The 23,632-nt window shown below is 43.8% G+C and overlaps 1 protein-coding gene across 6 annotated transcripts in view; it reads right to left on the bottom strand.

The window, feature by feature from the left end:
• Positions 1-10,326: 10,326 nt before the first annotated feature.
• Positions 10,327-23,632, bottom strand: part of LOC149445627 (uncharacterized) — a 78,934-nt gene continuing 65,628 nt past the window's right edge. For 5 of the 6 annotated variants that reach the window (XR_016306367.1, XR_016306368.1, XM_089653542.1 and 2 more), the window contains one exon: positions 10,327-10,872. Coding sequence is in view for 4 of the 6 variants with exons in the window: in XM_089653542.1 (XP_089509668.1) it covers positions 10,726-10,872 (147 nt within the window). In the remaining 2 variants the exon portion in view is untranslated. The remainder of the gene's footprint in view (positions 10,873-23,632) is intronic. The other variant, XM_089653543.1, reaches the window with a different exon arrangement.

Below are 23,632 nucleotides of genomic sequence, written 5' to 3'. Positions count from 1 at the left end.
AAGAGTTACCATGGGCCTCTTGGCTGCTTCTCTGATTAATGCTCTCCTTGCCCAGCCTTTCAATTTAGATGAATGACCGTGTCTTGGTAGGTCTACAGTTGTGCCATCATTATCAGATGCTCTGTGAGATGTTCAAAGCTTGGAATTTTCTTTATAACCTAACCCTGTTTTAAATGTCTCCACAATTTCATCCCTGACCTATCTGATGTGTTACTTGGCCTTCATGATGCGGTTTGTTCACTAATGTTCTGTAACAAACCTATAAGGGCTTCACAGAACAGCTGTATATTATACTGAGATTAAATTACAAAGAGGTGGACTCTATTTACGAATTAGGAGACTTCTGAAGGCAATTGGTTCCACTAGATTTTAGTTAGGGATATCAGAGTAAAGTGAGCTGAATACAAATGCACGCCACACTTTTCAGATATTTGTAAAAAATTTTGAAAACCATTGATCAATTTCCTTCCACTTCACAATTATGTGCCACTTTGTATTGGTCAATCACATAAAATCCCAATAAAATACATTTACATTTTTGGTTGTAACATGAATGAAAGAGCGGAGACTGTGAGCCAGGCCTTCTTGTCCGACCTCACACATGCGCTACTGAAAGAATGGTCAAACATTCCCATAGACACACTCCTAAACCTTGTGGACAGCCTTTCCAGAAGAGCTGAAGCTGTTATAGCTGCAAAGAGTGGGCCAACTCAATATTGAACCCTACAGACTAAGGGATGCTATTAAAGTTCATGTGCGTGTAAAGGCAGGCGTCCCAATACTTTGGAGACTATAGTGTGTGTATAATATACACACACAGAAAAGTATTCATACCCCTAGAAATTTCCCACCTTTGCCATGTTACAAACCATAAATGTATTTTATTGGGATTGTATGCCATAGACCAATACAAAGTGGCACATAATTGTGAAGTGGAAGGAAACTGATAAATGGCTTTCAACATTTTTTTTTTTTTTTTTTTTACAAATGTCTCTGAAAAGTGTGGTGTACATTTGTATTCAGCCCCCTTTACTCTGATAACTAAAATCTAGTGGAACAAATTGCCTTCAGAAGTCACCTAATTAGTAAATAGAGTCCACCTGTGTGTAATTTATTCTCATTATAAATACAGCTGCTCTGTGAAGCCCTCAGAGGTTTGTTAGAGAACATTGGTGAATAAATAGCATCATGACAGCCAAGGAACACAGACAGGTCAGGGATAGCGTTGTGGAAAGTTTAAAGCAGGGTTAGGTTAAATAAAATAAAAAAAAAATTATCCAAAGCTTGAGACATCTCACAGAGCACTGTTCAATCCATCATCCGAAAATGAAAAAAATACAAAAAAACACAACAAAAACAGGACAACTATTAGTCATGCACTCCACAAATATGGCCTTTATGGAAGAGTGGCAAGAAGAAAGCCACAAGAAGTCCCGTTTGCAGCTTGCGAGAAGCCATGTAGGGGACACAGCAAACATGTGGAAGAAGGTGATCTGGTCAGATGACACCAAAATTTAACTTTTTGGCATAAAAGCATAACACAATGTGTGGCAGAACACTAATACTGCACATCACCCTAAACACACCCACCATGAAACATGGTGGTGGTAGCATCAAGTAGTGGGGATGCTTTTCCTCAGCAGGGACTGGGAAGCTGGTCAGAGTTGATGGGAAAATGGATGGAGCCAAATAGAGGGCAATCTTAGAAGAAAATCTGTTAGGGTCTGCAAAAAAAAAAAAAAAAGACAAGATCGGGGTGAAGGTTCACCTTCCAGCAGGACAACGACCCTAAACATACAGCCAGAGCTACAATGGAATGTTTTAGATCAAGCATATTCATGTGTTAGAATGGCTCAGTCAAAGTCCAGACCTAAATCCAATTGACAATCTGTGGCAAGACTTGAAAATTGCTGTTCATGGACACTCTCCATCCAATCTGACAGAGCTTGAGTTATTTTGTAAAGGATGGGCAAAACTTTCACTCTAGATGTGCAAAACTGGTAGACACATCTCCAAAAAGACTTGCAGCGAAAGGCGGTTCTACAAAGTATTGACTCAGGGGGGCCGACTACAAATGCACACCACACTTTTCACATATTTGTAAAAAAGTTTTGAAATTTATCATTTTCCTTCTACTTCACAATTATGTGCCACTTTGTGTTGGTCTATCACATAAAATCCCAATAAAATACATTTACGGTTTTTGTTGTAACATGCCAATGAGGAAACTTTCAAGGGGTATGAATACTTTTTCCAAGGTACTGTCTGTACATCTATCTAGGTATGCTGTGTGAATAGGAACACAAGCGTATACTGTGGTATTCTTAAATGTGACTGGAAAAGTGACAATACAGTTAAAAAGTAAATTAAAGAGGTGCTCCTATTACCTTGTCAACTGTCAGACAGAAGGGGTCCAACGCAAAACTATGCAACTACCCTGGCAGATAAAACAGTTCCCATGTTTCAACCATACATTCAACTGCTCAGCTAGTTATGCTTTAGTTTAATGCTTCCATTAGTGGCAGGCAGACATTCTTGTTGCAGACAGTACAGAGTATGCACAGCAGAACTTTGTGGTACGCTCAGTCTACTATTGGCTACCACTGACCAGCTCTAAAAGAAGAATGCTGATTCAACCTGCACAGGTCAAATGTCTGCTTTGACATTCTCTGAAATCAGGAGCATTGGATGGAAATGAAGGAGCACAGTAGTAAAGCAAAAGGAGCCTGAAAAAGTTTAAAGATCGGTCATAGATCGATTGAATCTTGGCCAGTTCAGCAGGAACCAGCCGCAATTCGATCCATCTATGGGCAGGCTGATTGCACCAAAGTTGATCCATTGATTGACTTGGATACGGTCAGCCATGATGAATTTTTAGCATGTGATTGTCAGTGGCCATAGCTGCTAGCAATAATAGAAAAGTGATGGCACAAAAAGATCGAGTTCTCCATCAAGTCTACCCATTTTTTTTTGTCCCAAGCATGTTTGCACCTATTTACTGTTGACTGGCTCACTACCTCTGCTGGAAGTTTATTCCAAGCATCAACTACTCTTTCAGTAAAACAGTACTTTCTGAGATTAGTTTTGAACTTTCCTCCAGTTAGTTTAAGGTCCCCATGTTCTTGATTTCGGCTGCATGTTGAAACTACTGCCCTCCTAAGCCTTATTCACCCCTTGATGTATTTAAAGGTTTCAATCATGTCTCCCCTTTCCTTTCTTTCCTCCAGACTGTACATGTCAAGCCCCTGAAGTCGCTCTTGATGTTTTATCCCTCAGACCTTTCACCATTTGTTACCCGTCTCTGGACTCGTTCTATCTTAATATCTTTTTGTAAGCGAGGTCTCAAGAACTGGACACAGTATTCTAAATGAGGTCTAAACTAAAAGATCTATAAAAAGGGGAATCAGGACCTCCTTCCTATTGGTGACCCCTCTAGTGATGCATCTTAGAATTCTATTTGCTTTCCCCACTGCCTGGCTGCTCATTTTGAAATCTGAAACAAGTATCCCCAAGTTCTTTTTCTCTGAAGTGCTGGTCAACAATGTACCCCCAATGTTGTACTCTCAAGGAATTCTTTTTTCCCCTAGGTGCATTTTACATTTCGACATCATAATCAGTGTGTTCTCCCAGAAGGGACAGCTCCCCACGCCACCCTACCAGGAGAACACAATAGTTTCACGAGGGATTCATCCATCAATACTGTCTGCATTGATGGGGGAATCAAGCAATTTTCTGTCCTGAAACCCACAGTGGTAGAAATAAAAATAATCTATGGCCTGACTAGGATTTACACAAAGTGTGCGAAGTAAAAATTTAGAAAATGCTACAATAAGCATAAAAAAAGTTAGGCAAAGGCATTGACACCATTCAGTGTGCTGAGCCACTCTTTTCTGTCTGCTTCCACCTTGGAGGTGCGCACAGGCAGTCTATACAACTGAGATGCAGCTTGTGCAGGAGCTTAAAGATACACCATGTTCATATCAGTTCACCCACTCCTACACAAGTCAAATTTTGACATGCGGCTATGTCAGCAATGGGCAAACTACGGCCCGGCGGACCTTTTAATCCGGCCCGCGGAGCTAGGCTCCTCTCACAGTCCGCCCTGAAGACCGGTGTAGCATGAAAATCTGTCTCCTATGAGGATCTGTCCCCCTCGACGTATCTGCGCATGTGCCGGAGATCACCGATCGGCTGCTAATGCCTGAAACTGGCACATGCGCAAATACGTCGAGGGGGACAGATCCTCATAGGAGACAGATTTTCATGCTACACCGGAACGGCGCGGGACACGGCGAGAGGAACGCGCGGAGCAAAGGTAAGTGAATTGACACAGGGGGGACTTAATATGGGGGATGAATTACTATGGGGGATGAATTACTATATGGGGGATGAATTACTAAATGGGGGATGAATTACTAAATGGGGGATGAATTACTATGGGGGAATATTACTATACTTACTATGGATGACACATACACATAATTCATCTACTCTTGGTCCGGCCCCCGGGTCCAATATATGAACCCATTGCGGCCCTCAAGTCAAAAAGTTTGCCCACCCCTGGGCTATGTCCATGCAACTGCTGTTTCTGCATCCACTTGTAAAGGCTGCCTGCATGCAGCTCCAGATGCAAACAGATAGCAACTCAGCATGCAGTATGGGTATCAACACCCATCTGATGAGTCCTTACTACAGCTGGGTTTTTTTTCCCCAATATACAATTTTGAATAGTGTGGGGAAGGGATGTGTCAGCATTTCTGATTTGCATCTGTGACCTCACAGGGGAAGGAAGGTGGTGGGCTTTTACTTCTTTCCTACACCTGTTACAGCCATATAAGAAATGAGAGGCAGGCATCATCGGAAAAGCAATAAAAACCAGATGCTCTAACTCCTCCCCATATTACTAAAAAGCTGTACTGTGTACCCTTAGTTATACACTCACCGGCCACTTTATTAGGTACACCTTGCTAGTGCCAAAAAAAATATCCCCCACACCATTACACCACCACCACGACCACCAGCCTGAACCGTTGACACAAGGCAGGATGGATCCATTCTTTTATGTTGTTTATGCCAAAATTCTGACCCAACCATCTGAATGTCTCAGCAACCAGTCTTGCCCATTCTCCTCTGACATCAAGGCATTTTCATCTACACAACTGTCACTCAATTGAAATTCTCTTTTTCGGACCATTCTCTGTAAACCCTAGAGCTGGTTGTGTGTGAAAATCCCTGATGATCATTTTTTTTTTTTTCTGTTTTAAATCCGCAGACCAGCGCGTCTGGCACCAACAACCATGTCACATTCAAAGTCACTCAAATCCCCTTTCTTCCCATTCTGATGCTCGGTTTGAACTTCAGCAAGTCATCTTCACCACATCTACATGCCTAGATGCGTTGAGTTGCTGCCATGTGATTGGCTGATTAGCAATTTATGTTACCAGGCAATGTAACAAGTGTACCAAATAAAGTGGCCGGCAAGTGTATTTTCCAAACAGGGACAGAAAGCAATAAAAACCTGGAACAGGCTATAAGCCTTCCTCAGACTAAACAAAATAAACTTTTGGCTATAGTTCAGCTTTTGGAAGTACATTGTCTATTAGCAGAAAAATAAACTATAACCATATTAGATAAGTCACAAAATAGGATTTGCCCAATATATTTATCTGCCTGTTGTGCCAAAGCACACAATTCAGTCACACAAACAACTCTGACCCACAAACTATAGGATTCTTCACAGACGGAACAATTCTGCACATTTATGATCAGCTGAAGCATGAAAGAAAAGTCATAAAGTACAGAAATAGTGTATGTGTGGCACCTTCATGGTTAAACAAAAAAAAAAAAAAACTGATCCAGCGCTGTTGAAGCTCTTCTCTCCTCTGTCCAAAGAGGGGACCGCTCCGCACAAGATCATTGTACCGAGAAGAGAAAGATTTTTTAATTTTTTTAAATAAAGAACACACTTTAAAGTTTACCTTAATGCAATCCCTGCTCACAGGCTTGGCTGAGAGCATCGAGAGACCGAAGAGGGTTAGGGTCCGCTCCGTGCAATTCCAGTGCACAGAGCAGGCAAGTATAACATTTTAGGCCCGCTTCAGATCTTTGTATGTCAGGAATGCTGCGTTTTAGTAGACACATACGTGGTGGCACCACTAAATGACAATAGCACCCCTACAAATGTGGTTAAGTGCAGCATATTTTTGGAAAGTCATGGACTTCTTTTCTGCGTTTCTCGTGTGTAGTGCAGCCTGATGAAATGAATTGGCTACCCTACATATGACACATGGGAAAGAGCCCACTGCTGCTTGCACCTGTAGGTGTGAACCAAACCCAATGGTTATTAGCTGTAATTAGTCTTTAAATGAACTCTCATTAAAATAGAAATCTGCTATTCAGTTGCAACTCCAAGACCTTGCTGTTACAACTGAATTCTAGGCCATTCTGACAGGTAAAGCTTTAATACTTCCAGGTAAACTTGAAGCAGATAAGCTTTGTCACTTTCACGATGTGCCAAAGGTTTGCTTGTCAGAACTTCTCAGAATGTAGCTGTGACAGCAAGGATGCTGCAGTTAGATAGGTACTTAAAAAGGTGTACTTGCCTATTATACCTGCAAAAAACTTTTAAAGACAGTTCTTCGAAGTGAAAGTATTATCACTACTAAAATACCTTTTAGGTGCAACCACCATGACATAACAATCTATTTAATTTGCACACAATAAAATGTCTGATCATATTTGGAGTAGAACTGTCATTCATTCATAGCTGTGACAACCCCAGTTCTCAAACAGTCTCAGCATAGGATGTGGCACACATACAAGAATCACTGACCGGGCAGGCATGACCTTGATGGAAACATCTGTAGGCATGTCTATTAACCAACTCTCCCACAAACCTGTAGATTGAAAGAGGTGGGGGAAATGTGGGCAGCACAGAGCATAGATGCATCTTAGTCTAAACAGTACGGATAATGTAAACATGGCAGAGCAGATTACATTCCTCCCTCCATGCACCCCAAAAGAACAGATGTTCAAAGGGATCTACCAGAGAAGTGATTCGTTCTTTCCATAGAAAAAGAATCATCTACTTACAGTTAGAAAAAAAAAAAAAAAGAAGGTTGACTAAATACATACTGTACATACAACATGGCAGAAACTTAATTCACATTCTCAACTCCACGTCCAACCCAAGCATCTGCTCTTTTGCACAAAAGTCTGCAAACATCTGCACTAAAATCTCAGAGCAGTCACATTGTACCCATACATTCAAATGTCATCTGAGCTCTTCTGTTCCTTACAATCTGACCATACTGTGCAACAACCTGGAAATACAATAGAGGAAATAGGATTGAAATGAAGGATCCCAGAATACTTGATTACCCTACAAACTCAGACAAGTGCATATTTGATGCCATTCAGATCTCCTGAAAATCTAACTGTTGGGGAACACTCATGCAATCATGCACCTTTGTAAATGGCCAGCTTTAGGCCTTCCACACACAACTGAAATTCTCACGGTGCAAGCTGGAGTGCCAGATGTGTAACATTTTCACCTTCGCCAGTCAGACAATGGAGATGATTAATAAAAATGTGAGCCTAAAGTTGAAATTCAGTCAAACTCTAAGGCTAAACCTACTCTCACCACCATTCTAAGCCTATTCAATCTCACCCAGTAAAAGAAAGACCTGTATACCTGCCCATTCTGAAGCTGCTCCGGTCCCATGATCAGCTGTCAGCGGTACCTACAGTGTAGAGGAGGGACAGCCTACAGACGCCCCATAGTAAGCCCATTAGCGACCTCATCTCCCAGGCATTTGCAGCCCTGTGCAATCTCTCCTTAAGAATGGGTAAGTACACAGATCTTTTCTTTACAGGGTTAGATAGAATAGGGATGGGATTAGGTTTACCCTTAGCAGAGATGAAGACTGGCTGACCGCATTTTGATATACATAAGATCCAAAAGATTTATTTATGCTCAAAAAACAAGACTCACATTAAAAACTCATGAAAACAAAATAACGACTATATAACAAAAACAAATCATATCAATGCATATTTAAAACAGTAGGGGGCGATATCCGATCTAAAATTGCTCAGTGTATACATATACATTAAACCTTAAAAAAAAGGCTCAGAACATTGCCTCCCACAAATCACAAAAATAAATACACTAAAAATCGCAGCACTCAGTACAGGCTATAGAATCAGTTAGGAACCCAAAAGCATAGCCACCTTTCTGGAAGTCTGTGTAAGAGAGAGGTTTACTGGATTTTTCAGTTACAAACCAGTGTCCCCATGGGGTTAAATTATTAATGGGATGTTACTCACTTTTTAGTAAATCCAGGTTGCCCCTCTCCTCCTTGGCATCCCATGTTTCTAAACAGAATTTTGTTCAGCTCTTCAGATTGTGTCAATATGCATTGATATTTGTTTTTGTTATATATTCATTACTTGTTTTCATGGGTTAACGCGAGTCTTTTTGTTTGAACATAAACGCAGATCAGCTGCAGCTGGACAGATTGAGAAACTATCTAAATGGTAGAACACTTGTTTGTAAAGTGTTACGATTAAGCGCCTGCCAACACTAGTTCTCCTTTGATTAAAACCTTTGGATCTTACGAATGTCTATGTGCGGTCATCCAATCTTCACCTCTGCTATCTCATGAGCCGGACCAGAACCTGATCTTATGAAGTGGAAGGATTGTGGCAGACCTACCTGGAGTTTAATGTTTAGCCTTAGTTAGCTTTTGAGTAAACAGCCACTTTAAAGCTGAATTTCAGGAATTCAGCCACACACCGAGTTAAGTTCAATTAGATACGTTACCTCTGACTTCTGCACATTTCCAAAGGCTGAATCTCTGGATTTCAGTTTTAAAAAACTATATGTATAGCGGAGAGGTTGTACAAAGACCCAAGAGATTTTTTATTGTTTAGATATTCCCCATATATAAATACACTGTTCACTTTAAGAAGTGTACAAAAAAACAATGAATCATCAAAAGGAGAGCTGTGAATAAAGTGTGGTGTGACAATTTAGTCAAAGCGCTTTGACAGAAGCCAAGCTCTGCCCTAGTGAAGCCATTTTTATCCATTCATATCAGTATTTATTTATTTCAGGTACTTCTATAGCGCTGTCAATTTACACAGCGCTTTACATATATATTGTACATTCACATCAGTACTGTCAGCCTACAGCTAAACCATCTGCATCTTCCTCTTTAACCTATTCTGATGCAGTAAACCCCTCGCATACAGAGGATGCCAAAACCGACAGACATTCAGAAAAAGGTAGGAATAATAGCTTCCACCAGACCAGTACCCAATTATTTTTACTGTCTTTTGTATGAACTCCCATTTAATGTATAGTGAGTGCCAACATAAAAAGCATGTTTAAAACCCATCTAACAAAATGTGCTAAACCATTTCCATTCCAAACATTTAAACATCAATAAACAGCTACCCAGAGTACAACAATCTGGGTGTTTTGCTGAGCATCACAAACCTTTTGAATAGAATGTACGTAACTGTTGAGGTGGTAAACTACTGGAATGAAAGCTGCGGAGGAAATGTTGGTTATTTCTCATGCAAACGGCATAATGCTAAAGAAATACCGTATTTTTCCCTCCATAAGACGCACTTTTTCCCCCCAAAAAAAGGGGGGAAAATGTCAGTGTGTCTTATGGAGCGAATATAAAGCGGCCGGTCCGGTATTTCTGCCGCCACCATGTCAGAATACCGGGCCGGCCGCTCAGCTGTTCTCTCCCTTAAGGCCTTACCTGTTCCTCGCTCCAGCGCTGCACAGTCTTCCCGCGCTGGCTTCTGTGACAGCCGGGTGCCCACTGCGCATGCGCTGCGCTTTGTGAATGGTCCAATGTTTTCTGGGACACATGACAGGTCCCAGAAGGCGCCGGGCCATTCACAAAGCGCAGCGCTTCTCGCGCATGCGCAGTGGGCACCCGGCTGTCACAGAAGCCGGCGCGGGAAGAAGAGGGAAAGACAACTCCGCGGAAGTGGGAGTGGGTACCTGTCAAACCTTTTGAATAGAATGTATGTAACTGTTGAGGTGGTAAACTACTGGAATGAAAGCTGCGGAGGAAATGTTGGTTATTTCTCATGCAAACGGCATAATGCTAAAGAAATACATAGTATTTTACAACACCCACATGAAAACATTACGTAATATTTTATTATAAAACACTACTACTTTTCCAGGATCCCATTCAAAATATTTTGCAATAGTATTGGGTAGAAATTTGATTAGATCTAATAATAAATGACACAGGAGGCAATAAATTGACACGACAAATAAAAGTCTAAAGCACTCCATACAATTAAAATGTTTTAATGTTGTTGCAGTATTACTACACAACAGTCATCAGTGTAGTAGCACGTTGGCAAAGTCAGAAGCTAAAATTTTAAACCTGATTTACATAAAAAAAATTATTGAACCTAATGTGTTCTATGTGTGTTGTCCCGTCTTAATTCGATATAGTCAATGCAGTGTAGTGTTTGCAAACCCATATAAAATATTAAAAAAAAAAAAAAAATCAAAACAAAATATATATATTAACCTCAGCTCCAATGTAAAGTTTCCAGAATCTGCCACAACGTGGGAACTGGGCACTAGACGCTCATAAGTCTTCCGGGCTTTGTCTATAGGCAGATTCTAGAATTTGAATAAACAGCATGTACAGAATTACACATGTGTACAGACCAAGAGTAATGTTATGCCATTTTTGGGACAGAGAGAACGTAATGTAATCCTAGGTCACTAAACCTGTGAATGAGAAAGCTCCATGCGTTGAGGTCATATGGGTTATCTTCCAACTTTTTCTCTGCCCTCTTAACCTTTTCCAGAATGTATTCTGCAGCCTTTTACATAAAAATGTAAAGAAAAGGAGAAAGTTAACGCACAGATAATTGGCTCTAAAAATGTGTGCCTATTTGATTGGCAGTAAATGAGTGAATACAGCAAATTACAGTCAAGAACCAGAATGCAAAGATTTACATTTATGCTGACAAACAAGCGCTTTAACCAATTCAATACCGGGCAATTTTACACCTTCCTGCCCAGGCCATTTTTCAGGTTTCAGCACTCTCTGAATGACAATTGCGCGGTCATACAACACTGTACCCAAACTAAAATTTTATGATTTTCTTCACACATCTAGAGCTTTCTTTTGGTAGTATTTAATCATCGCCGGGGTTTTAATTTTTTGCTCAATTAACAAAAAAAGACCAAAAATTTTGAAAAAAAAAAACGTTTTTCTTTGTTTCTGTTATAAAAGTTTGCAAATAAATAATTGTTCTACATAAATTTAGGCCGAGATGTATTTTACTACATGTCTTTGGTGAAAATAACCCAAATTAGGATGTATTTTTTAGTTTGTAAGAAAGTTATAGAGTTCACAAACTATGGTATAGATCTGAATATTGATCAATCCTGAAGTACTGACAGCCAATCTAATTTCTTGAGGTCCAAGAATGTCAGAACAGTACAGATATCCCCCAAATGACCCCTTTTTGCAGAGTAGACAGTCCGACGTACTTCATAAGAGGCATGGCGAGTTTTTTGAAATTGTAATTTTTTTGTCATAATTTTTCGGAAAATGAAAAATTAAAAAAAATAAATTTTCACTATTTTCTTTTTACATAGTGTCACCAGTGCAGTACAGCGTCATCATATAACTGGCATGGCGGTGATCAGGGACACTGACTGGTGACAGTGTGAAAAAATAGATATTTTTAATTTTTTTTATTATTACATTTTTTTTTTTTTTTTAAGATCTTTTTTTCATATTTCACTATGTCCAAAGTTGTACAATGTTACCATAGTAACATTGTACTACTTTGGGGAAGTGATCAGTTTTTTCTTTTTTATTTTACACAATTTGCTTATAGCAAAGAATTACTTTGCTATAAGCAAGCATTTACCTGAATGATATTGATTCATTCAGGGTGTTTTTTTTTTTTTTTTGTGCTTAGCTGTGATTTGGCCACAGCAGGTCACATGGTACCGGCAACAGGGCCGATACTCAGATCTGTCATCGACCATGTCCGAGGTACACGGCCGGTGACAGATCGTGCAAGCGTGCGAACTGCGCATGTGCGGGAGTATGCCAAATGGCGGCCTCCCGGAAAGCTAGTGCATTTTTCTGGACGCCATACTGCAATTGGCCGGGCATCAAATTGTTAATTATCAGTGTTTAACCGCTTTCCTGCCGCCCTATAGTAGAAATTCTGCTACAGTGATGTGCAAACACACACGATTTGCATTTCCGGGTAGCGGGAGCGCGCAACTTGAAATCGCACCAGACCACACAAAAAGTAGGGCAGTTGAAGGAAGACTATATAGTGGAGAATGACGTAGGTATTGAACAGAAATAGTAAAATGACTTTTAGCAAGTAGTCAAATCAACTATAGATTGAGCCATCCAGCAGCTGGGGAAAACTGCTGAGTGGCCTCATTTGAATTATTTTGATGAATTTCAGTAATACACAATACCCAACCATTAATTAATCTAGTGGTGTGACTATATGGGCCTAGTTAGCAGTGCATTACTCAAAGCGGTAGTGAAGTCTCAAGTTGTGCCTATAATAAGGCTTACCTGTAGGGACTGAATATCTCCAAAACTTGCACGGTTTAAAGATATTCACACAGCATGCAGCCGGTGACGTCACTGGCATGTGCGCTCTGAAAGAACAGCATAGCTGTGCCAAACCGTGTCACAGCCGAGGGCTCTCGTGCACGGGACTGATGCCATCGCGGCTCCGGCCATTCATATAGCCGGAGCCCATGAACCCGGAAGATGGCGCTGTGCTGGAAGGCTCCATGTAAAGGTAAGTCTGTCATAATGAACTAGTATGAACAATGCATGCGACTAGTTTCTCCATACAAGAGGCGTCTTAAAGCCATCATTACCAACAAAGGATTTTGTACGAAGTACTAAATAAATTTCAGTTAGCGTGTTTAATACTTTTTCCCTGCCATTCCATTGTATTACACAACAATTTCTGAACTTATCTGTTTTGGTTTCTTTGTACGTATGGTTTACATGGGTTGTTACCAACATGTGGTGAAAATGTCATGTCAATAGCACTTTTAGAAATATATTTACAGAGAAATGGTAACGTGTTCAGTACTTATTTTACCTGCTTTAAATGGCCTTACTTTTATTATGTGGAGATTGTATACTGTAAATTAACAGGTGCAACATACTTGCTGTAGGCAAACCCATACCAAACAGTAAATGTTCAATAGGCAATACAGGGCCAATTTAAAGAGGCAAAGTGCACAGCTCTTGCAATTACAACGGAGATCATCTCTAAAGTCGCTCTGAAGCCTAAACTTGTTGCCTTTATGCATTCCCTGCATTAAGAAAAAAAAAAAAATAGTATGTTTAGGCAGCAGAATTGCCCCCCTTTTACTTGCCTCTCTCACTCAGACCACCGCTGTGCCTAGCTGCAGTCTCCTCTCTACCTCTTCACACAGGGACTGGCAACAGGAGCCATTGGCGCCCGCTGCTGTCAGTCAAATTCAGTCAGGAGGAAGCTCCATTGGCTCACACAGCAACGGGAGCCACATGAGGAGAAAGCGGGGGAGGACCTAGCTACGTTCTGTGTGAATGGACAATGTTCATTCACAAGAGTGTGGCTTGGGAGGGAACCTGCTTGAGTACCCCCATAGCAAGAGGCTTCCTATTGAGGGCATTCAGGAGGTGGAAGCGAAGGGAGCCAAAAAGAAGAGGATTGGGGCTCTGTGTAAAACCACTGCCCTGAGCGATGGTAAGTATAGCAGGTTTCTTTTTTTTTTTTCTTTTTTTTACTGTAAAAGGTACAACCTTTAGAACCGTTTTAAAATGTGTGCACCAATGCAATTCTATAGGACTCAAAAAAATGCAATCTGCACGATTTAACTTACTAAAGAATCTCCGGACCTTTTCTGAGTTACAAGCATTTACATGGTCAGGAGTGAACAAGCACCATAGGGAATAATTGATTTAAGTTTGAGTGTTTTTCAGCTTCAAGCTACATAATGCTCTGGTGTGAATGCAGCCCAAGGACAGAGAAGTGGTCTAGATCAATTAGAACAGTACTAAAATCTAGAATGTGCAAGTCTGCAAAATAAGGCTACATTTACACCTGCATTTTTGCCCAACAGAGTGTAGATGCGATAAAGTCAGCGGTGGGTCCCGGCGATCAGCTGCATGAGGCAGCCGGCTCCCACCACTAACTGCAGCCTCTTGCATGTAATCGCTATGCGGAAATTACTGCGAGTGATCAGCCTGGGATGCAGTTTAGGTTCTAGGCCGATCACTTGCAGATAATCGCAGCATAGTGATTACATGCAAGTGGCAGCAGTTAGCGGCAGAGGTTGGCAACCTCATGTTTTCAATGGTGCCGCCTCCTGCAGCTAATCACCAGGATCCACCACTGATTTTCTCGCACCTACACATCGTCAGGTAAAAGCACAGGAGTTTATGTGGCCTAAACCACATCCTGCACAACAGTATAGGAACACTTGTTAGGCTCCTTTCACACTTGTGCGACTGCAGAATTACGCAATTTTCATTGCGACTTGAGGCAACTTTGGATGAGTGCGACTTTGGCTTTGACCAAGGAAGGTTGTTTATGCTGTTCAAAGTCGCACACAATTCACATATATAACATTCAGGTGCAACTCATGCGACTTTTGAGAGTCTACACTGAAGTCTATTCAAGTCGCACAAAAGTCGTGTAGGAACTACTATCAAGTTGCAGATATGAATGGCACTTATTGGGAAACAAGGGGTGTGACTTTTCATGCGACTATAGACCTAAAAGTCGCAGAACAAGTCGCACTAGTGTGAATGGGCTCCTACAATATAACAAAGTCACTACAAAGGATGCATGGAAAGTAACCAGTATGAAAAAATATCAAACTGTAAAGCCCCATTCACACCTAAGAGTTTTGTAATTAGAAGCCTAAAGTTGTAATGCGTCTGTATCACCACACAACAGTGTGAACCCTGGCCTTAAGCTACTTTCACAAGGCTCAGTTGCAAAAAACAAGGTAAGGGCCCTTTCACACCCAACACAGTAGGATGCAGTTGTCTGCATTTTGGACTGCACTCCAACTGCATAGACAGTCATAATCAATGTACTCCTATAGGCAGAGTTCACATCACTGCAGCTTAAAAAAAAAAAAAAAAAAAAAGTAGAGCAGGTTGCATTTTTCTGCACTGTAGATGCGCTTCAAATGCACTGCACTTCACCACAATGTTCCCAAGAAAAAAAAAATGAATATATATATTTTTTTTCTTTTAATTAGTGAATATTATAACCTGCCCTTCCTCATTCCGTTTCCTGAATTTGTGCACATGGTGTGTGTGGAGAGCCAGTGTACAGCCATAATGGCATACAGGTCACCCATAAATGCAGAGAACTTAATGACAATGGTCCTGGAGAACACGGTGCTCTGTGACCCCAGACCTAAGCATTACAAAAACAACAGAAGAAAAAAGGAAGATCTGGGAGAAAACTACCGCAAGAATTTACCCAGATTATGAAGAAATGGACAGACAGAAGGAGAACACTGGCAAGTTGATGACTCCATGTGTTTATCAGGATAGCCATATCAGTCCAAGTCTTTCAGAACACAGTGCAGTGATCATATGGACCCCCAGTGATCACATGGAACCCTTGTCTGCCTGCACCAATGATGGGACATGCTTCTCTCTACAAACTAGGAAGAAATAGGGACCTCAAAGGAAATAGAAGAAAGCCAAACCCAAAAAGCACTGCAACTGCATGATAAATGCAGTGCAAAACACATGCAAACGCATGTCAAACACAATTCAAATGCATGAGAACATGCAGTCAAAAACGTGCAGTTATGTGCACTTTTTGGTGTGAAGGGACCCTAAAAACAAAAGTGCATTTTTGCTGCTTTTGTCACCTGACGTGCAAGTAAAACAAAATTGAATAAAAATTGCACCTTCCTATTGAAATGAATCAAAAATGCATCCATGGATTTCCAATGGGAAGGTGCAATTTTTATTTTTATAGCAAACATGCAAAAAAAAATGCAACAAGTCAGACTTTAAAAAACGCAAAACACCCACAACTGACCAGTGTGAACAGTTCCATAGGATTTAATGGTCAGGCAGAAGCGGACATTCCAATCATGTGACCACCGTAATGGTATCAAATGTGCCCACCCCCTCCTGCCTCTTACACAGTGGTACCGCTCTATCACCATAACGGGTTTCTTCACAGTACAGCAGGAATGTGCATGTAAGACAACAGGGGGAGACTACAAGCACATGGGAACAATAGGCATGACTACAAAGCTGCTCTGCTGAATGGCAATAGGTAAGCATTGCCACTCAGTAAGCAGTAATACAATTGGCAAAATAGTGAATGTAAGGAACATATACGATTCAGCAAACCTACAACACTAAATTAAAAAGCTAGAACTTTAAAGCGGTATTAAACCCAAAACCAAAAACCGCAGCTAACCGATTATTAGATGTGGTGGCTGCATTAGCTTTCTGAGGCTTTTACTTCCCTGCTTTCACCTGGTTGACCTGGAAAGTAGCACACCGCCTGCATTAGAGTGCCCACTCTGGATGGATGATGAAAGGGGGCAACTTTGAAAAGTAGGATTGTCAGTCTAGGGGAAGGGGAGTGTTAGATGTACTAGTGGATTTAAATACAGAACAGCAAATGGTTTGTCTCAACCTTCTAACTGCTACATATGTAGGAAATTTTGTGCTGTTGAAAAAAAACCAGACTTAACCATTGGCCGCCCGGCCAATGGCCATTTGGAGGGCGGCAAAATCCTTCAGCGTTCCGGGTGGACGCCATATGGTGACCTCCTGGGCATGCGCAGTTTGCGCACCTGCAGAGCCGCGCAGCCTGTCACCGGCCGTGTACCTCGGACACGGCCGATGACAGATCTGAGTACCGGCCCTGTTGCCGGTACCTTGTGACCTGCTGTGACCAATCACAGCAGGTCACATGACAGTTGTATACAATGGATGGCTTTATTCATGCCATCCATTGTATACTAGTGTCTAGCTGTGAATGGTTACAGCGATCACATGCACATGTCATGTGATTAGCCGTGGCCAAATCATAGCTAAGCACAAAAAAAAAAAACCCTGAATGAATCAATGTCATTCAGGTAAATGCTTGCTTATAGCAAAGTATTTCTTTGCTATAAGCAAATTGTGTACAAAAAAAAAAAAAAAATACTGATCACTTCCCCATAGTAGTACAATGTTACTATGGTAACATTATACTACTTTGGTCATAGTGAAAAATGAAAAAATCTTTAAAAAAAAGAAAAAAAAGGAATAAAAAATTAATAAAAAAAAATTATATATATTTTTTTTTTATACTGTCACCAGTCAGTGTCCCTGATCACCACGCCAGTTATATGATGATGCTGTACTGCACTGGTGACAGTATGTAAAAAAAAAAAAAAAAAAAAATTGTGAAAATTTTTTTAATTTTCCGAAAAATTATGACAAAAAAATACAACTTCAACGTATTTCATAAGAGGCATGGCGAGTTTTTTGGACTGTCTACTCTACAAAAAGGGGTAATTTGGGGGATATCTGTACTGCTCTGACATTCTTGGACCTCAAGAAATTAGATTGGCTGTCAGTACTTAGGATTGATCAATATTCAGATCTATACCATAGTTTGTGAACTCTATAACTTTCCTACAAACTAAATAATACATCCTAATTTGGGTTATTTTCACCAAAGACATGTAGTAGAATACATCTCGGCCTAAATTTATGAAGAACAATTATTTATTTGCAAACGTTTATAACAGAAACAAAGAAAAACGTGTTTTTTTTTTAAATTTTTGGTCTTTTTTTGTTAATTTAGCAAAAAAAAAACAAAACCCCCAGCGGTGATTAAATATCACCAAAAGAAAGCTCTAGTTGTGTGAAGAAAATGATAAAATTTTAGTTTGTGTACAATGTTGTATGACCGAGCAATTGTCATTCAAAGTGTGAGAGCACTGAAACCTGAAAAATGGCCTGGGCAGGAAGGGGGTAAAAGTGCCCGGTATGGAAATAGTTAAAGGCTGGATTACCACATAAAAATAAAGCCAAAAAAAAAACACTACGAAGAATTGGTAAATGAATGGGCTGCGTGATGTGTATTTACGTGTGAAAACGGGCAAAAAAAAACAAAACACACAAGTGAGAATGAGTGTTTCTGCTACACTCAGGAAGTGAATGGAATGTGCTTGGGAGGAGGGCTTTTAACCTCCCTGGTGGTATTCCCAAGTGTAGCTCCACAAGCGGTAACCCCGAGCTACACTTGGGCTTACCATGCGGCGCTGCTCCGGCATCTGTTCTTCACTTACCTTGTCTTGCGCTCCCGCGATGTCCCTCCTGCAGTGTCTCCTGTAATGTCCTCCGGCGGATGCTGGCATCTGTTATCTGGGTTCCGTTCCCTGCGACGTCGGGACGTACGGGGGACGGAACAGGCGGGAAATTTGAAAATGACAAAAAGTGACATTCACTAAATACACTAAAATCACATAGTAAAACATTACTGTATCAATGCATTTCACATACATTTTGTCCCTAGTGCTTTGTCCTGTGCCCTGCCTGCATTTTGACTGTTCTTTCTGCCTGGAAACTGAGAAATGTCCATGGCGTCCAAAAAGCGTCCCTTTAGGTCAAAATCGGTTTTAGACCAGCTAGAGAACAGCGATAGTAAATTAGAACTACTTGCACAATTGAGCGATAATGATTCTTGGGGAAATTCGTCATCACTGAAAACGATTTTGCAACTTTGCTCAGTGATGTGCGAACTTGGTGCTATATTTCAAATTTCAGTGTTTTTCATCTGATATTATGGAATTAAATTTATTATATTATGATTATTTATTAAATTATAATTTATGATTTTGTGTTTCAAATTTTTATCATACCCGGGATGTTTACTAGACTCTTGTTCGGACAGATTTCAGTGAGTTATTCCTAAGAATTACAGGCCTACAATAAAAAAAATACATATTTCCATGCAAAAAAATGTACCGCTTTGAGTCCAGAAATATGGACATAATCAGACCGCTAGGGAGGTTAAGCAGCAAGAATAACCTGGGAAGAAAGATGAATAACCACACTTTTCTTAAAGTCGCACAGGAATTACTTTTAGAGCAAGGCACCACTGAAATAAAGATTATTTCCCTTGTCATGTGATTCTGTGCAACTCAAATCCGTCAAAGAAGTGTGAGGGCCAGTTTACAACACATGCATGCAGTCCAGTATGTTTATTTTCTGCATCAAAATGCATGGACAGTAGATTCCATTGCAGTGTGTTCCAGTACAGTCAACAAAAGTAGAACATGCTGCATTTTTTTCAGCAAAGCACTGCAGTGGAAAACGGCAAAACGCATCAAAAATTCACTACAAACGCATTACTGGGGAAAAAAAAAATAGGAAACTTTGGAAAAAGAACAAAAGGGGAATAGAGGCACTGGAGCACATCAAAACACACTGGAATGCATCAAGAACACACATAGAGAAACGCATCCTGAACACATTTGGACTGTTTTTCTGCGGTGTGAACCGGCCCTTAAAGCGAAGTTCCACTCACCGAGTCAAAAAAGTAAAAGTCAGCAGCTACAAATCTGTAGCTGCTGACTTTTAAAAAACAACCACTTACCGGTCCCTCGTCAACTGGGTACCCACTGCGCATTCGTGAGTAGCGTTGCTCTTCATGAATGGTCCTGTAGTCTTCTGGGACCTGTCACATGTCCCAAAAGACTACGGGGAGGGAGGACACCTTCCACTTACAATCGCCTAAGCAATCGGACCGGAAGTGGGAGAGAGTACCTGTCAGATTCGGGTACCCGCTCCCCCATGGTGCCAATCCTTAATGGGGAGCAGTCCTTAAAGCGGAACTTCCCGTTTGGGGTGGAGCTCCGCTTTAATTAGTGACATGTGCCATCCGACATGTTTTTATGTGTTTTGCTGTGTTCAGTGCAGTTCCATGCAGCACGTTCTACATTTGTTGACTCAATTGGAATACACTGCACTGGTGAAAACTATGCCACTGGAATCCATGTCACCTACTGTCCATGTTTTTGATCCAGAAAAAAAAAAAAGCATTAGACTGCATATGGTGTGAACTGGCCCTAATACCATTTTAAAGATGGCCTTCTTTTTTGCGCATGCAGTGCTGGATAGAAGTGTGTTACTGTGGGATCACCAGGTGAAAGGGAAGAAAAAAAGAGGAACATGAAAACTAATGCAGATCTGAGGACTGGTAGGCTGCAATAGATTACATTTGGTTGGGATTAGCTGTAATCCAACAGTGGTGGTCAACGCAAAATTTAAGGCCTCTAGTGCGGCCCCAAAACTTTCAGAGGACCTCACAAAAGAAGTGAATTTATGCACCTCAATGCCCCAAAATTTTGGTGCAACTAGATTTTTTTCCCCCATGTATTACAATGCACACTAAAGAAGTTGGGAGAACCTCAGCTACGCAGCACAGGGGCCAGCGGTCGCCATACAAAAATGCGCAGCACAAGTCACAGTCAGGAGGGGAAAGCAAAGAGCTGTACCCTGTGCAGGCCTTGGATGGGGAGGGGGGGAGGGGGATATGGCAGACATGGATGGGGGGACGGATGAGGCATCCATTACACCTCATTGCGGCCTTCTACTCACGACCTCCCCCGCCCCCATTACCGTGGCCTTCTCCTCATGACCCCGGCCCCCATTACCCCTAACCGCGGCCTTCTCCTCACGACCCCCCCGACCCCCATAAAACCACACTGCAGCCTTCGCCTCACGACCCCCATTACACCTCATCGCAGCCTTCTACTCACGACCCCCATTACACCTGACCGCGGCCTTCTCCTCACGACCCCCCTGGCCCCCATTACACCTCACAGCGTCCTTCTCCTCGCGACCACGGCCCCCATTACCCCTAACCGCGACCTTCTCTTCACGACCCCCCCACCCCCATTACCCCTCACAGCGGCCTTCTTCTCACAAACCCCTCCGCCCCCATTACCCCTCACCACGGCCTTGTCCTCACGATCCCGGCCCCATTACCCCTCACCGCGGCCTTGTCCTCACGATCCCAGCCCCATTACCCCTCATCGCGGCCTTCTCCTCATAACCCCAGCCCCATTACCCCTAACCGCGGCCTTCTCCTCATGACCCCCCCCTCATTACCCCTTAACGCGGCCTTCTCCTCACGACCCCTATTACACCTCAACACGGTCTTCTCCTCACGACCCTGGCCCCCATTACCCCTATGGATGGGGGGACGGATGAGGCATCCATTACACCTCATTGCGGCCTTCTACTCACGACCTCCCCCGCCCCCATTACCGTGGCCTTCTCCTCATGACCCCGGCCTTCTCCTCACGACCCCCCCGACCTCCATAAAACCACACTGCGGCCTTCGCCTCACGACCCCCATTACACCTCATCGCAGCCTTCTACTCACGACCCCTATTACACCTCACCGCGGCCTTCTCCTCACGACCCCCCTGGCCCCCATTACACCTCACCGCGTCCTTCTCCTCGTGACCACGGCCCCCATTACCCCTAACCGCGACCTTCTCCTCACGACCCCCCCACCCCCATTACCCCTCACAGCGGCCTTCTTCTCACAAACCCCTCCGCCCCCATTACCCCACACCACGGCCTTGTCCTCACGATCCCGGCCCCATTACCCCTCACCGCGGCCTTCTCCTCACGACCTCCCCCGCCCCCATTACCGTGGCCTTCTCCTCATAACCCCGGCCCCCATTACCCCTAACCGCGGCCTTCTCCTCATGACCCCCCCCCTCATTACCCCTTAACGCGGCCTTCTCCTCACGACCCCTATTACACCTCAACACGGTCTTCTCCTCACGACCCTGGCCCCCATTACACTTCACCACGGCCTTCTCCTCACGACCCCCCCAAACCTCATTACCCCTCAACACGGCCTTCTCCTCACGACCCCCACTGCACCTCACCGCGGCCTTCTCCTCACGATCCTGGCCCCCATTACACCTCACCGCGGCCTTCTCTTCACAACCCCGCCCCCCATTACCCCTAAAAGCGGTCTTCTCCTCACGACCCCCCCCCGACCCCCATAAAACCACACTGCGGCCTTCGCCTCACGACCCCCATTACACCTCACCGCGGCCTTCTACTCACAACCCCCATTTACACCTCACTACCGCCTTCTCCTCAGGCCCCCCATTACACCTCACCGCGGCCTTCTCCTCACGACCATGGCCCCCATTACCCCTAACCGCGGCCATCTCCTCACGACCATGGCCCCCATTACCCCTAACCGCGGCCTTCTCCGCACGACCCCCCCACCCCCATTACCCCTTACAGCGGCCTTCTTCTCACAAACCCCCCCGCCCCCATTACCCCTAACCGTGGCCTTCTCCTCACGACCCCAATTACACCTCATCACGGCCTTCTCCTCACGACCCTGGCCCCCATTACACTTCACCACGGCCTTCTCCTCACGCCCACCCCCATTACACCTCACCACGGCCTTCTCCTCACGACCCCCCCCCCCCCAATACCCCTCACCGTGGCCTTCTCCTCACGCCCACCCCCATTACCCTTAACCGCGCCCATCTGTTCACGACCCCCCCCGCCCCCATTACCCCTAACTGTGGCCTTCTCCTCACAACCCCCCCCTCCCCCCCACAACCCCATTAAACCTAACTGCGGCCTACTCCTCACGACCCCGGCCCCCATTTTCCCATAACCACAGCCTTCTCCTCACGACCCTCCGCCACCATTACCCCTCATTGCAGCCTTCTCCTCACGACCCCCATTACACCTCTCCGCAGCCTTCTCCCTGCGAACCCCATTACACCTCACCACGGCCTTCTCATCACCCCCCCCGGCCCCCATTAAACCTCACCGCGGCCTTTTCCCTACGACCCCTGGCCCCCATTACCCCTCACCGCGGCCTTGTCCTCACGACCCTGGCCCCCATTACCCCTCACCGCAGCCTTCTCCTCACGACCTCCCCCATTACCCCTTACCGTTGCCTTCTCCTCATGACCCTGGCCCCCATTACCCCTAACCGCGGCCTTCTTCTCACGTCCCCACCCCACCCTCATTACCCCTCAACACGGCCTTCTCCTCATGACCCCCATTAAACCTCACCGCGGCCTTCTCCTCACGACCCTGGCCCCCATTACACTTCACCACGGCCTTCTCCTCTCGACCCCCCCAACCCTCATTACCCCTCAACACGGCCTTCTCCTCACGACCCCCATTGCACCTCACTGCGGCCTTCTCCTCACGATACTGGCCCCCATTGCACCTCACCGCGCCCTTCTCACGACCCCCCCTGGGCCCCATTACACCTCACCGCGGCCTTCTCTTCACGACCCCGGCCGCCATTACCCCTAAAAGCGGTCTTCTCCTCACGGCCCCCATAACACCCCACCGCGGCCTTCTCCTCACGACCCCCATTACACCTCACCGCGGCCTTCTCCTCACGACCCCCATTACACCTCACCGCGGCCTTCTCCTCACGACCCCCATTACACCTCACCGCGGCCTTCTCCTCACGACCCCCATTACACCTCACCGCAGCCTTCTCCTCACGATCATGGCCCCCATTACACCTCACCGCGGCC

The sequence above is a fragment of the Staurois parvus genome, unplaced genomic scaffold (assembly GCF_062004578.1).
Source record: "Staurois parvus isolate SC_StPar_1 unplaced genomic scaffold, SC_StPar_1.0 ptg000715l, whole genome shotgun sequence".
Lineage (NCBI taxonomy): Eukaryota > Metazoa > Chordata > Amphibia > Anura > Ranidae > Staurois > Staurois parvus.
This window is presented reverse-complemented; position numbering and strand designations above follow the sequence as displayed.